A 14,635-nucleotide genomic window follows, 5' to 3' on the forward strand; every position below is an offset into this window, starting at 1 on the left:
ACTGACAGTTATAGTAGCCAAATTCTCAATCACAAGGTAATAAGCTATCAAATCATATTCTACATATGTTTTTACTATCTCAGTAACAGTGAAAACCTAGGAAGATGGGATTTCAATCAGACATTCATTGAGAATTAGCTCACTGAGTGTGTAAAACACAATCACGCAAACAATGAGAAACACCAATCCACTTTTTCTTGGCTGAATTCTAAACTGATTAGAGATGTGGTGGGCTAATGGACCACATTAGCAGGAGGGAAAAAATAACATACACTCAATCTCCATTACTAAACAGACCAGAGAAGCCTTTGGGCAAGATAGCAGTTTCTCCTTCAGGTTGCCATGACCATTCTTGCAATTTCCTAGACCTTAACCTCAGCTATAGGTACAACTGTTCATGAAAAGCGAAGCTTAAAATATATTTAATTAAAACTGGTTAAGCGATGAGGAGTAAGAATTGTCTCACTTTCAAACAATCATTAAAGTGTAATAATAATAATAATAATAATAATAATACAATTTGACAAGCAATTTTGCTTCTCTCTAACATTATACATTATCGCATTTATAAACTATGAGATGTCAGTGAAAGCCCTAAATCTTACATTTTGTTTAGAGTTTCTTATCTGTTTAATCCAAAGAGAGAAACAGAAGTACTACCGCAGCCATCTAAAGTCTAGTGCATGCTAGATGAGACGGGCCATGCAACATATAGTGCAAAGTGCAGCCACAGTACATAGGAAGAGTCACAAAAAGCACAAATTTACAAGCTCAAGCTCACATTAATCATATAGATTTAATGGAATAAAACAATGTTCTTGGCAAATTTATCGCGTTTTGATACTCAAACACTTCGTTTTCAAGCTCAAAGGTACGAAAATGAAAAGTTTCAAAGTAACAAGGCTGCAAAAAGACTTAAATGCAAATAACGTACAGTAATAGTAAGATGTTGAGTGTGTGCAGTAGCCTGTAGCCCTAAGGGCTCATTTTTTCCCCAAATAATGCTTTCTAATACCAAATTTAACTGAAATGCCCATCCCTATTAAGCGGTAGAATGAAGGGAGATGGGTTAGAACTGGGTGACAGAACTGACAAACACACAAAAACATTCTCTGTGGTGCACTGGATCTCTAATAACTGGCAGCTGAAGTTTAGTTTGAAGTGGTGAGTGGCGACAGCAGAGTAAATGAACAAAGCCATCTCAGCAGCAGAAGTACATATGTATTATTCAAGGGTGAGCCAACAAGCAATAACTTTCTAAATCATGCTACCTTGTCAGTGTAAATAAAAATGTTTACTTTCTGGAAAGAAATAAAATGCCAATAACGATGAAAAAGGAGCAGTCAGAACAAGTGAATATGTAAGATATTTCACATTTCCTTCAATAAAATAACAATTCTGAATATTAGTTTTTTTTCAACTACATGGTGCATGAGGGATTATTAACAGCACAAACATACCATTTCAAACTGAGCTCATCAACTGATTATTTACCTTGTACAGTCTTAAGCTGGCCTCATGTCTGGAGCTCACTGTATGTAGTTTTAGCTTCTCCAGACTGTTGGCTTCGTAGTTGCATGCATTACACCGTAGCTGCACTTGGACACCAGCAGCGACACACCTGAGTAGCCACTCCTCCTCTTCTTCTTCTGGGTTTCGGTGGTTACTGGTGACTTCTCGCAGGTGTGCTGCTAGCTGGTAGCGCTGCAGGTGCTTGTCTGTCTGACAGTGCAGCTGGAAGTTGGCCCGCAGAGGAGTGGCATAATTGCAAAGCCGGCAATGATGGGCGTCACCAGTTGTGCTCCTCCAATCAGCATCAGGCAGTGAGCGCTGTGCAGTCAGGTGCTGACTAAGAGCTTCCAGGCTGTCTGAAGAGAAACGACCACATAGCACACATTCAAACAATCCTTCTGGAGGGTCTCCATCTTCCTGCTTCTGGGGAGCTTCTTGCAAGACCTCACCAGGTGGCAGTACCACACTGGGGTCAGACAGCTTACTCTGGCCCTGGCAGTAACGGTAAAGCTCAGTCGCATTGTGCCGACGCTGGCGCTGCATGTGTGCCAGGTTCTGTTGCAAGAGGAGCATGTTGTGTGTATGTTTCTCACTGGTCATGTGTATACGAAGGTTCCGCGCTACATTGGTTTCATAGTCACACACTTCACATCGCCATGATGCACGCCCCTGGAGCTTAGAAGGGGAGGGGGACGTGGCTTGGATGGGGGCCGTGTGAGACAGAGGGCTAGGCTGGGATGTTGGCGCATGTGGAAGTGTCTGTGTCTGCAAATTCTGCATATTGTTGAGGTGTTTGTCCGACTGCATGTGGATGCTCAGGTTCCCTTTGGTGGTAGTGGAATACTGGCACACCTGGCAACGAAATGGCTTGTACCCACATGTGTACGTCTCCCCCCGAGCCAGGCGTGGGTGACTCTGCCCACTGCTGCAATAAGGGCACTGTCCATCCTCAGTATCTGGGTGCTTCTCCTTCATATGGGCCTCCAGAGTTTGTTGGTACTTGTAGTGCCAGTTGCATTTGGGGCACTTCAGTGTCTTGCAGGAATTTCGTGAGTGTGTCATAGTTACTTGACCCCCAAAAGTGTAAGACGATCCTTGGACACCATCCCGTCCAGCAAGAAAACCCCCATCGCTCCCAGTCAACAAACTTCCTCTAGCATCCTCTAGAAGAGGCTTGTCAAACTGAGTTATAGGTGTGCTAATGGCAGGTGACTGAGAATTGCTATGACTACTAGGTAGGTCAGAGAAGGCCAGCTTGTTGTCATCACACAGCCTGCCATTTGGTTCTTTTGCCATGGCACTGCCATTTTCTGACAGGATGTTTGGTTCTATTCCCATCGCACACTCTTTGTTTTTTGGAGCAGAGGCTGTGGGTGAGGTTTGCACACTAGGGGAAGCTGGAGCAGGGCTGTGGCAGTTAAAGCTTGTTCCGCACTCTATCTCAGAGTCTGTAAGAGATTTGGTGTTGTTCATAAAGCTGGTTGCTATGGTGACAGAGTTAGGAGATTTGGAAATGCTTTGGTTTGAAAGAGCCTCTTCGCTGATGCGCTCTTGTCCGCCACTGCTAATACCGCTCACACTGTCCTTTGCAGTGTAAACTACCTCTGAACTCAAACTCTCCTCTCCTTCTTTGTGACTTAAGTCATCATCCTTGTTCCTCTGTGTGCCCTCTCTGCCCAGGGTTGAAGGGTCTTTGGCAGGGCTTAGCGCTGAGGTAGGAAGGGGAGCTCTGGGTAGAGAGGGCTGGAGAGGGAGTCCTGGCTCAGAGATCTGGAGGTTCTCCCTCTCCTCCTGACATAGCATGTCCACTGTGTTGTGCCCTGGGTTTGTGGTTGCTAATTGGGTTGACACAGCATGCTCACTGCTAGTTTTTGGTTCTAGGAAGCTGAGGAGTGGCCGTTGGCTAGGGCCAATAGGCTGCAAGACGGCAGAAGTGTGCTGGAGTAAGAGCAGGCGCTGTTCCTCTGTGCTAAGCTTGACATTGTGTTGATGTAAAATGTGACCTCTAAATGCATGCACACGGCTGAATGACAAGCGACACAAAAAGCACACCAGGATGGGTTTGGCTTTGCTCGGCAGCACCTGCCTTGCTTCAGAAAGACCTGCCCTGGCAGAAGCTCTATCTTTGGATTGGCAGGACAGCAAAGCAATGATATCTTCAGGCAGGTGGCACCAGTTCTTGGGGTGATGCAGGTGGAAGACATGAAAGCTCTTCAAGGTAGAGCTCTGAGAAGAAGAAAAATGGCATGTGCTAATAATGGGGGGGCGAGAGGAAGATGGAATGACACTGCTTGGCAATCGACACAGGCTATCTAGGACATAAGCAGAACCATCAGCTTGGAAGACGATCTCTCCAATCTGAAGTTTTGCCTCATCAACTTCATCACCCTCCTCCTCATCAATTCCTATTCTTAACTCTGCTCCTTTCTCACCCACAGCATACTCATCAACCAGCTTTTCACCAATGCCATGTTCAAATCCATCTGCAAAAGTACTCTGTTCTTCCTTCCCTTCTGCCTCTGTTCCTTCCCTCCACCCTGGTTCACCCTGAGTGGTCGAGCTCAGGTGAGATGCTTTATCTCTAGGCAGAAGGAGTAGGCTGGAAGTTGGGCTGCAGAACCCTAAAGGCTGGTTTGTATACGGGCCGGAGGCTCCATCATGTGCGACAGAGTCACAGCACTCCATCCTCCCAATTACTGGACACACTCATCCCACCCTGACCTACAGAAAAGAAAGAGAAAGTGGGAAAGGCAGTGTTAAATAATTGATTTTCTTATTCTTATTAAAAAGAACTTTAAGTGAGAACCACTTTAAATATAAGATCCACTGTGAACTGCAAAAGATTGTAAAAATGTTATTGTGCAAAATTACCAGAAGAGAATTAAATACTTCCCCCCATATACAGTAACTTAAGATAAATGCCTTTTAAACAAAAGCTGATGTTAAAATTATGGATCGTTTTATAACACCACAGAACCATAGAGAGAGAGAGAGAGAGAGAGAGAGAGAGAGGTTAAAAAGGAGGGGGAAAAAAGACTGTACTGCGATCAATAGCTTTTTGCCATACTGCATCCCTGAAAGCTGAATATTACATGAGGGAAGTTTCTTGGAATCACTAAAATCTTTTCAATTAATCCATTGGCCTGTCTGACCCTTTTCTCACCCATCTCTCTTTCCACAGCAGCAAGTTTCCCTTTAGTGAACTGTAGGCAACAGAGCAAAGGGGCTGCGTCTAGAGGGGTTTGTTCAATGCTAGCACCTTCAGGCTACACTCCCTGAAGTCTTAGCCTTCTCAAGAGACCTAAGCTGCAACAGCCCTTGAGCTATTTGAGTAAAAAGTGGTTTTGATTTCATTCTATTTGTGTGGCATTCTGCAGCATCTGTTGTCATATTGCAGGGTCTCAGTTATTACCTAGATGTGTTATGTTACACTTAAAATATATATTCCTATATAATGCACTTCAAACAAGTCAGAGTGAGCATTTGCACTGTTAGCTGTGGGAGTGAGCGATGATTGTATGCAAGGGGTATGTGGTCAGAACACAATACATTGTAAAAATGTGTTTACATTGTATACACACACACACACACACACACACAGTGCAACATATATGTGTGTGCACGCACGTGGAGGTAACTGCTCAACCTCCCAGTTTAAAAGTGCAGATTGTGTGGAGATTCAGCCTGTTATATTGAGCTCTTTCTGATCCTGACTGCTGGAGGGGTTTAAAGTGCTTATAGGAAAATCAATAGCATGAATGCTAAGCAACTTACTGGAAGCCAGAGCAGGATGCTAGCACTGTGCTAAGGATGTGTTCAGTGACTTAAGCTCAATCCAATCCTCAGGCCTAGATCAAGAGGCTTTAGAGGTAAGACAAAAGCTTGGTATCGGAACAGCAAAGAGGAGCATGGTCACAAAGCACACGTGTACTACATGTAATGTCTGTTCAGACATTGTGTGCATGTGCTGTAATTAGTAATGTACCTCATTAGCAGCTTGGTTAATCATTACTCTCTTTGGGACACCTCTCAGATCAATTACCATGTAAACATGTGCATGTGCTTTGTTCCTGCATAACACGTTATAGCAAAAACTGACAGTACTGGTCATACTGTTAGGACACTCTTTCAAGATTTTACCAAATATGAAACTTACAGCCTTCATCTACCTTACATGAAGTCATTTGGTCCAGTTAATGGCTTTACGAAAACCACTGATTTAGTCTAACTCTAATAAAACAAAACATGTAAAAACATAAATCTTACTGTTGTGTCATATCAGATATGGGCCTAATTTTAACTAAGCCACAATACTGTTAATGAAATATAGCCTGTATACTTGCCTCGACAGTTAGTAACCTCCATACTCTTCATTCCTCCTCCCCTTTCTCTCCCTCTCTGTTTGTACAGCTGTCCCCTCTGCTGTGTGCTTGCCTTTGATCTTTGATTTAATGCACCATTTCCATTAGAAACACTAAGTCCATTCAGGAGCCAAAAGAGACTTCAAAAAAGCAAAAGAAAGACCAGGAGAGAGAGAAAGACTGGAGGACTTTAGAAAAACAGACTCAGTCAAGCCAGGTAGTGTGATAAAACAGGCTAGGTGTTATTAAGTAGAGAAATGAGGCTTTTAAACTTTTCTATAAAAACGACCAAAAAATTTTTGTCCTAGATCAAGACTGTCCAAATTCAGTCCTCGAAGGCTGGAATCCAGCACAGTTTCGTGATTTCACAGCTCAAACACACGTGACTCAACTTAATCTGTTAATTAGCAGGTTTTGTAGGCATGTAAGAGCAGGGAAATCATCAAACTGTGCTGCACTCCAGCCCTCCAGGACTTGAGTTGGGCTCCTCTGTTCCTTATTCTAGACCATCAGATCAACAATGAACAAAACTCAAAAACAGAATGCTGATGTGCTTCCTGAATCAAACCCCAAGGAATAAAACAACATGCACATTGAGGGGTAAAAGGCCATAAGGTAAACAACTACACTGGAACACGAAATATTAAGGAAATGTTTGGCTTTGGAGAGAAATAAAGTAGACCCAGAAGACCCAAGGTCAATTTTTTCAATTCCAGGCCAGTTCATATGCACACACAATTGTCAATTAAACTGAGTCAATAGATCAAAGAGCACACTGACTATTCACTAGCTGAGTATTCATGATGGAACGACTTGCTGACTCATCAGAAGATGGCTGATGTTGTAGAACACATTAAGCACAGTTCAACATTTCCACTGGCTTTTCAAAGCTAAAGGTGTATTCCCTGGAAAGTCAGACTGCTAGACAGTCTACCTGTGTCAATTCCAATTCAATGCACTTTATTGACATGACAGCTTTTCATGAATTACTGCTAAAATAAAACAAGGTGAGAGTTTCTACTTTTCATATTTGTTCAGCAACTGTCCACTATAATATGGGCTAAAAATGTATCCGCATGATTTGTACATAGTGAAAAAATATGACTGCAGTTGCTCAGAATGTGTCCATTCATAAGAGACATGAAAAGCTGCATGGACAATGTGGGCTGTGTGTCATAGTACTAGTGCTTTCCTCCGCCACGTCTGCTGTTACTCCTACTTATTAGTTACCTGTTTTTTGTTCTACACAGATACTGGTATCTTTGATCTACATGTTTGCTCATGCTGATGCCTATACCAATACTGATACAAAAAATTATAATATGTAGAAATTGGGACTACATTCACCTGGAATAGCACGATAGAGAAATGTTATATTTATTTGTAGAAGGGTACAAACGCAGAACAATTCATAAAATGCAAATATTTTACTGTTGCATTTCCAACTGGAGTAGAATAAGCAAATTTGACAATAAACAATTTAGCAAATATCGGCCAATACTAATATAATTCTGATATCATTGTGTATCCATCATTATTATTATTATTATTATTATTATCATTATCATTGACTGCATAAAGATTTGAGAACCAGTGATCATAATGCTTAGCAGCTTTAAACTCATGTATAATGCCCCCAACATTTACTATTTGGTCATCTGTGATTATTAAGCATATTTGTTTATAATTGCATTTAACACAACACAAAAGACCAGTGTACATGCAAAGCAAACACAAGCAGCACACAGTGTTTCAAATGAAACAATGACTGAGGTTAAAGTGCAGAATACTAGCATTCATTTTAGAGTATTTACAGCCTGGTGAATCATACAGGAAAAAAGCCTTTTTGTACATAAACCACCAATATCACAGGACATTTATAAGGACTATTATGATGATTAGGTTAAAAGGTTAGCGAAATAGAATGTTAATCATTAGTAATCACTGATAATCAGTAAGATTGTGTGTGTGTGTGTGTGTGTGTGTGTGTGTGTGTGTGTGTGTGTGTGTTTTAGACATACACTCTTCATTACTTAAAGACACATCTATAAGACACCTGATTTACCAGGGGTGTAAGAAATAATCCATACACAGTATGGTGACATTATATACTGTGATACTCTATCAACTCTGAAAAACACAGTATCGATTTTTAATTAACAGCAGATTTTTAATTAATAAAATAATTTTTTTTTACATGCAAAGATTCATGGAACACAGTTGTCTTGTGTTTAAACTCCTGACTGCTAGACAGCAGTGTTGTAATCCATCTTCAGCCATTAGACTATTACTTCTACTTAGATTTTATGCATAAGGTGGTGTTTTTTATACTGACAATTTTTTTAATTAGATTTTTTAAAAACCCACAATACATTGCCTTGCTTAAAATATCGCAATATATTGCAACACATTGAATCATAACTCATGTATCATGATATGTATTATATCACCAGGTATCACCACACATTTACAACGTCCATTCCCTGTAAACGTGCCTGACAACAACACTGACCCTTGTTTGACTCCAGTTTGAGCATCTCGTATAAACAGCTACTTCCATTTGAACATTATAGAGCTAGAGCGAATAAACGACTCTCTTTTCCTGTTCTGCTAAAACAGACAGTGCACTGTAGCTCAATATTTGCTAAGGATTCTGGTGAGAATTGAGAGACTCAATCACAGAACAATTTCTGTTATCCATCTGTCTTTATTAAACCTGTATAGGGAGTGCTCATTAATGTAACACGCACACACATGCACTTGCACTCAGGACGTAATGGAGAGCAGGGCTTAAGCTGACAAGAGGGGCCCCATGGACTGTTTCTTTGGTAGCGTGTGTGTGTGTGTGTGTGTGTGTGTGTGTGTGTGTGTGTGTGTGCGCGCACAGTGTGACAACAGAGAGAGAGTGAGCAAGAGAGGGAGGGTGAGAGAGGGAACAAGAGCGTGAGTGAGAGAGATCAGTGAGCGTGTTCAGCTCTACCCATTCCCCAGCCATTGTTATGATAAGCAGGGAGAAGGCTGGCGAGCGCATGCGCCACAAACACAATAATGACTGACCAATTACACATTTGCTGCAATCAAAGCCAAATAGAGCTAAAGAGAAACGCTATCACAAATGACTGCCATTTTACCCAGATCTACATGACAAATGGACACTATCTTCTGTCTACATTATCTTACTCTGCACTACAATTACAGTGTAAACCTCATTAGGTTTGTGTTTATTTCTATACCTTCTAACATGATTCCTGTACCTTTTCCTAACAATAAAAAGTTAACATTAATTTGAGCACATGTTGCAAAACAACATTTTTAGTAAAGTCAAGTTTTTAGCAAGGTAATATTAACACAGTGGCAGGACCTCCTGAATGTAGTCCCTGCTCATAGATAAACAAATCTTATAAATGAACATTCAAAACACTAAGACTATTTATAGAAGAAACTATCCATAATAATATTTGGTACCATGCTCACTACCATCAGAAATGGTATATTAGAACAGTATTCACACAACTGGCCTAACAGAGTATGCTGTCTTGCTTTAAGAAGACAGATTTTTTGTTTTGGTATTTACAGGTAAGAGATAAGCACCGATCTTTTCTCACACTTTTTCATTTGTGAAAAAATGTCACACTTTGGACCTTTCCTTAAAGAGACCCTTTGTTGCCCCTTGTTATTAAGTTACAGTTTGACCCAGAATAAAAGTCAGGAAGATGTAAAGCACCCCTTGTAAAGCTCAAAACCAACAGGAATAAGTATAGGTGTACAGGGCTTACACAAGAGAAAATCATCTTTTTATTTTAAATAATACTCAAAACACACAGAACTTAATATTGATTCTTTTAATTTGAACTAGAAGGTATTAATCCCTGTGAAACCTCAGTAATAACATTAAATAACTTTAAAATGCACCCTTAGTGCATCTATGAATTCCCAGCACAATGATACACTGCCTCTAAGTCTCTTTGATCCGTTTATTTAGCTGCTGGGTGGTTGAAAATCATAAGAACAATGTAAACAACTACCACTGAGCTAGTTTGTCACAGAGAATACAGCGACACAGAGGCAGGCCCTGAGGAGTCACTGCTGATAGATGCTGCTGAGGTCCCTGCAACTTCATTATAGCCCCTATATATTTGGTATAGGTAGGCCTATACTGTTGTATTGAGATACTTGGCACCACTGTACAGCAAATATTAACATTCCAAAAAGGTTTTAATCCATGTACTGAAACTGTCAACACCTTGAGTTTTGAATCATTAAGTGCACCTATATACGCACCGCTACATATGACAATTATTAGGTTATAAAGGTGAATTACTGATGAATAGTGAGAGTTGGTTTTCAGGCAACAGCACTTTAGTTGATCCCATAGTCCAAAATATCCCTAGCAAGAACATTGTTTAAACTCCAGGAAGACCCTTCCTGATGTCTAAACACCAAGACAAACTATTTAATTCATGTTCTCTGCTATAAGACAATGTGTTTAGAAAGCCCATATCCAGCACAACAACAACAACTTCATTATTCCTTAATGTTTATTACCTAATTTACTGCATAGACATAAACAGAGTAAATAGTCTTAACTACTGAACTCTAAAGCATGTTTTCCTGCTAGAATAAAGAGCCATACAGCTACCTACCACCCAGACTTCCATTCATTGTGTTCAGCTAAGATAAAAAGGTACTCTCCTACTCACATTTCATGTAACCTGCACTGAGAGACAAAATTATTTACCAACTATAAATAATTACAAGGGTGAACTGCATTATATAGACGACATGAAGGCTGTACAATGTATGATAGGAATGCTGAACTGCACTATTTTGCCTGGTCATTGGTTCCTAAAACAGCCTTCTGCAATATCAGTGTTGCAAATATTGTTCAAGATGAAGATGAACTTTGCCATCCCATTATCACATAAGTATGCAGTGTAACAAAAAGTGTTCCTCCAGGGCCTTGAGTGATATAAGACAGTGCCTGTGTTTGTTATACTACACATTATGACTGAACACACTATAAAGGTACGTTATACACTCCACATAGAGCAATTAAATGTGACAGTGTAGCACAAGAAAACTACATTTTAACACAGTAAGTACACAATATTCTAAAACTAGGCTTCAACATGACATACATATTAACCCATTCCTAAGCCTAGCCTAACAATAAATACAACACAATGAATTCACAGAACAAGACAGCCTGTGATAGATGGGAATAGAGTAAAGAACATAAATGTGATACGTTAAAGAACTCTTGATAGAAAAATCTCATTTACAGTTTCTCCTTATCATAAAGGGAGTCCATCTCCCAATACATGTGTCTGGTTTCCGTTTTTTAATTTTGTGAGGCTAATGTAGCTAAAAATCCATCTCTCTAGATGACAAACTTCTGTTATATTAGCCTTGTAGCTCTTGTGCAAAATTAATGAAACAAACCTAAGACGCCAAACATGCTTTGACTGATTGCGTTTAGAGCAAAAGGAAATCTGTGTAAATTTTATTTTCCAGTGAACCATTTCTTTAAGGTTGGGACTGACTGGAGGAGAACAAAATACCCAATCATTAGTAACAAACCTGATAGAACAAACAAACACACACACACGCACATAAACACACAAATCCCAACCTAGCCATCTGATTCCTGTGATCAGCCCTCAGTTCAGTTTTGCTTCCCTGCGGAGTCCCCCTCCTCCTGTCAGCTCGGATCTTCAGCTTCTCATTCTGCCTCCTTTCACCTATCTGTCTTTTTTCACCATTCTCTCTCTAACACCGTGCACTCTGACCTGTGTGTCAGGGCTCTTTGACCCTGCATTCCTCCCCCCTCTCCCCTCCCCCTCATCCACCATGATGCGCTGAACATGAAACAGCTTGCTGTGCACAAGACCGTCGCTACACAGCTACCTTCAGACCAAAGTGCTTGCTTGCTTTCGCTCCCTACAGAAACCACTTGCTTTTACTTTCACTAATATGGTCAGATATACATACACCGTGGAACTACGGTCTACTCTGTGAGTCTAGAGGAGAGAGAGAGAGAGAGAGAGAGAGAGAGAGACTTTAGTGAAAAAAAACAGGTTTAACGAGTCTAATATACTGCTATATATGATTAAAGCAACAGTTTATTCGGCGAATCAACATCATCCTAATAGGACTGCAAATTATAAGCTATTGCTTTTCATTGTTACAGCACAGTCCTTTCCTTGAGATTTAACTGGAATTAAACGTCCTTCTTGATTAGGGAAACATTTAGAGCTTTTTTCTTTCCCACAAACGATCCCAGAGCAGCACAAAGTTGCCTGTGTTTCTTCGAGCACCTCAAGGAGGCTAAGCTAAGTCAAATGCAGTCGAAGAAGAAGAAGAAAGCACTTCGGACAAAGCTGGAGAGCCGAGAAGGAAAACACACCACTGTGTGGACCTCTTTGGACAAGGACAGACAGTATTTGCTTTACTACTATCAGTCCAGCCTTCCGCTACCGCTGGACACCATTTTAGACAACTCTTTGGCCGGACACACTACGCCCATGTTTGTTAGCTACGAAAAAGAAACAACTGGAAAAAACGGTCGGCTGGCTCCGAAAGAGGATTTTAGCCACGTTCTTTTCACGACTGACACCGAAGAAGGGCGAAGAGGACCGACTGAAAACAGGTACAACAACAACGACAACGAGGAAACCGAACTTCCCCACGACCACAACGAAAACACCGAGGGTGCTGTGTTCGCGAACACAAACCCACCGGGACCGAAGAAAGTAGCCTAAACGAGCTGAAAACACAGATAAATCCCCCCACCGTGACTCCCAGTCAGCATTCAGAAAACTCACATCAGTCCGTCTGCGTTACTCTCGTACTCTCCGTATTCCAGCGGACAGGCGTCGCGGTCAGAGATCCCACTCGCCTACTTCCATTTGGTCAGTTAGCTTAGATTAGGTTATTCTCTGGAGTGAAGAGGTATATCCTTATCTTTTTGTTCCTGTTTTTAAAGCCTTTAAGAGAATATTTGGTTGTAACGCGGGACGGCGTGCCTTGGCTCGGTTAGAAGGAAGAGGCGAAAGTGGTGTTTGACGACACTGAAGGGGGGGAGAAAAAACTGTTCAGTCTTTATTCCTGCTAATTACTTTTCCTGCAAGAAATGGCTGGAATTAAGGCAGTGCGCATGCGCAGTACTCCACAGTCACGACGGGAAGGGCTAATTAGCTCCTCCTGGATCAATAAGAGTCCAGCACGGGCGGCGGGGGAGGGGGCAACAGCGAGAGGAAGGGGGGCAAAAGTGATGGAATTACCCCGAGATAACATGTAACCGTGGTTTTTATTCCTCAAAATAATAATAAAAAAACAAATGTGTGAAGAGTAAGGTTAGGAGGAAAGTGAGCGAGGCTTAATGAAACCGGGACTAGTGTCCTTATTACAGCATTATAAGACGTTTGTAACATCACACCGCCTAACCAACCACGTCCTTCTTTTCTGGCAAATGAACAAATAATCAATACTCAGATTTATGCTAAAAATATTAGAAATGAAGACTTTTTGTCTGTCGATGTTCTGAATGCTGTTGACCGGGCAGCGCGCGCCTGATATTACGTCTGTTATGCGTTTATGTCTAATATGCTTTTCTAGTTTGTCATATTAATTTGAACATTTGCTCATTTTATTTGTTAAATATTATTTATGAAGTAAACTAAGACTACAGCGCTCGAGACTGCCTTTGCTAAAATAAAACGAGAGAAATAAAAGCAGAGATTTGTGGAATATTATCGGAATGTTATTATTAGATTATGCTCTATTACCAGAATAGAGCATAAACATGAATTCATGAATTATCATAAACCTAATTAATTAATATAGGTAAATGATCAATAACTTGATGTTCAGTTTTTTTTCCTGGCGTAATGTCAATACATAACTTCATATAAGCAACGTTTGGGAAATTATATAATTTTCCAATGAAAAGAAGCGTTTAGGAAACACGTTAACGCTCCTTCAGCTTCTTATTATGATGGTGGTCATTATTATTATTGTTATTGTTATTGTTATTTACTGCAGTTCAGTGTGATCTTCCCGCTAGGTGCTGGTTTCAGAACAGAAGAGGTAAACAGGGAGGTGAGTGTTAAACACTGGTTTATAGACTGTGTAAAAAGAGCAGATCAGTGAGTTTGTTAAACATGTATTTCAGGCCTCTGAGCTCAGAGTCCGGACTATAAAGGTGGAGGAGATCCAGATCACAGTCCGTTTACCTGCAGCTTAAAAACTCCTACAGCTCAAATATTTCATCTCTGAATTTTATTTCTACCCCTGTTTCTGCTTTTCACTCTGCTTTTATCATGATAATTCTTTTGTGTGTGTGAGTGTGTGTGTGTGTGTGTGTGTGTGTGTGTGGGTTCGTGTCCGTCTTGCAGCCTCATTAAACTGACAGTCTGGACTTTTTCATCGCAAAGTCACCATGAGATTCTCTTTGATGAAAAAATCGAATTAAACGTAAAAAGGTGGTGAATAAAAGTCAGTGGGAGCAGAGCCCGTCTCTTACAGCCCGAGATCTCTGTATAAATATGCACGTGTTTTTGTTGTTAATCCTGAGAATAATTTGCCAAATCCGTAATTCCATTCGCAGATATCGTTTTATGATTTTATGCATTTTTTCACTTATTTTTTCTCTTTCATTCAGACTGCATGGTTGATTATGCTGATCTGCATTTATGTCTAATTTTTCATTTGTGTATTGTCATGCATTGTGAAATTTTGTCCTTCATGACGTCAAAATATTC

At 40.7% G+C, this 14,635-nt stretch overlaps 1 protein-coding gene across 1 annotated transcript in view; it reads right to left on the bottom strand.

Annotated features, from left to right (window-relative positions):
* si:ch73-386h18.1 (zinc finger homeobox protein 3) overlaps nt 1-12,975 on the bottom strand; it is a 31,392-nt gene extending 18,417 nt beyond the window's left edge. Inside the window, exons 1-2 of the mRNA XM_017713093.2 lie at nt 12,698-12,975; nt 1,495-4,233 (exon numbers count right to left, since the gene is read on the bottom strand). Of these exons, the coding sequence (XP_017568582.2) occupies nt 1,495-4,197 (2,703 nt within the window). The 5' untranslated portion in view covers nt 4,198-4,233; nt 12,698-12,975. The remainder of the gene's footprint in view (nt 1-1,494; nt 4,234-12,697) is intronic.
* Nucleotides 12,976-14,635: the final 1,660 nt, after the last annotated feature.

Source organism: Pygocentrus nattereri, chromosome 7 (genome assembly GCF_015220715.1).
Source record: "Pygocentrus nattereri isolate fPygNat1 chromosome 7, fPygNat1.pri, whole genome shotgun sequence".
Classification (NCBI taxonomy): domain Eukaryota; kingdom Metazoa; phylum Chordata; class Actinopteri; order Characiformes; family Serrasalmidae; genus Pygocentrus; species Pygocentrus nattereri.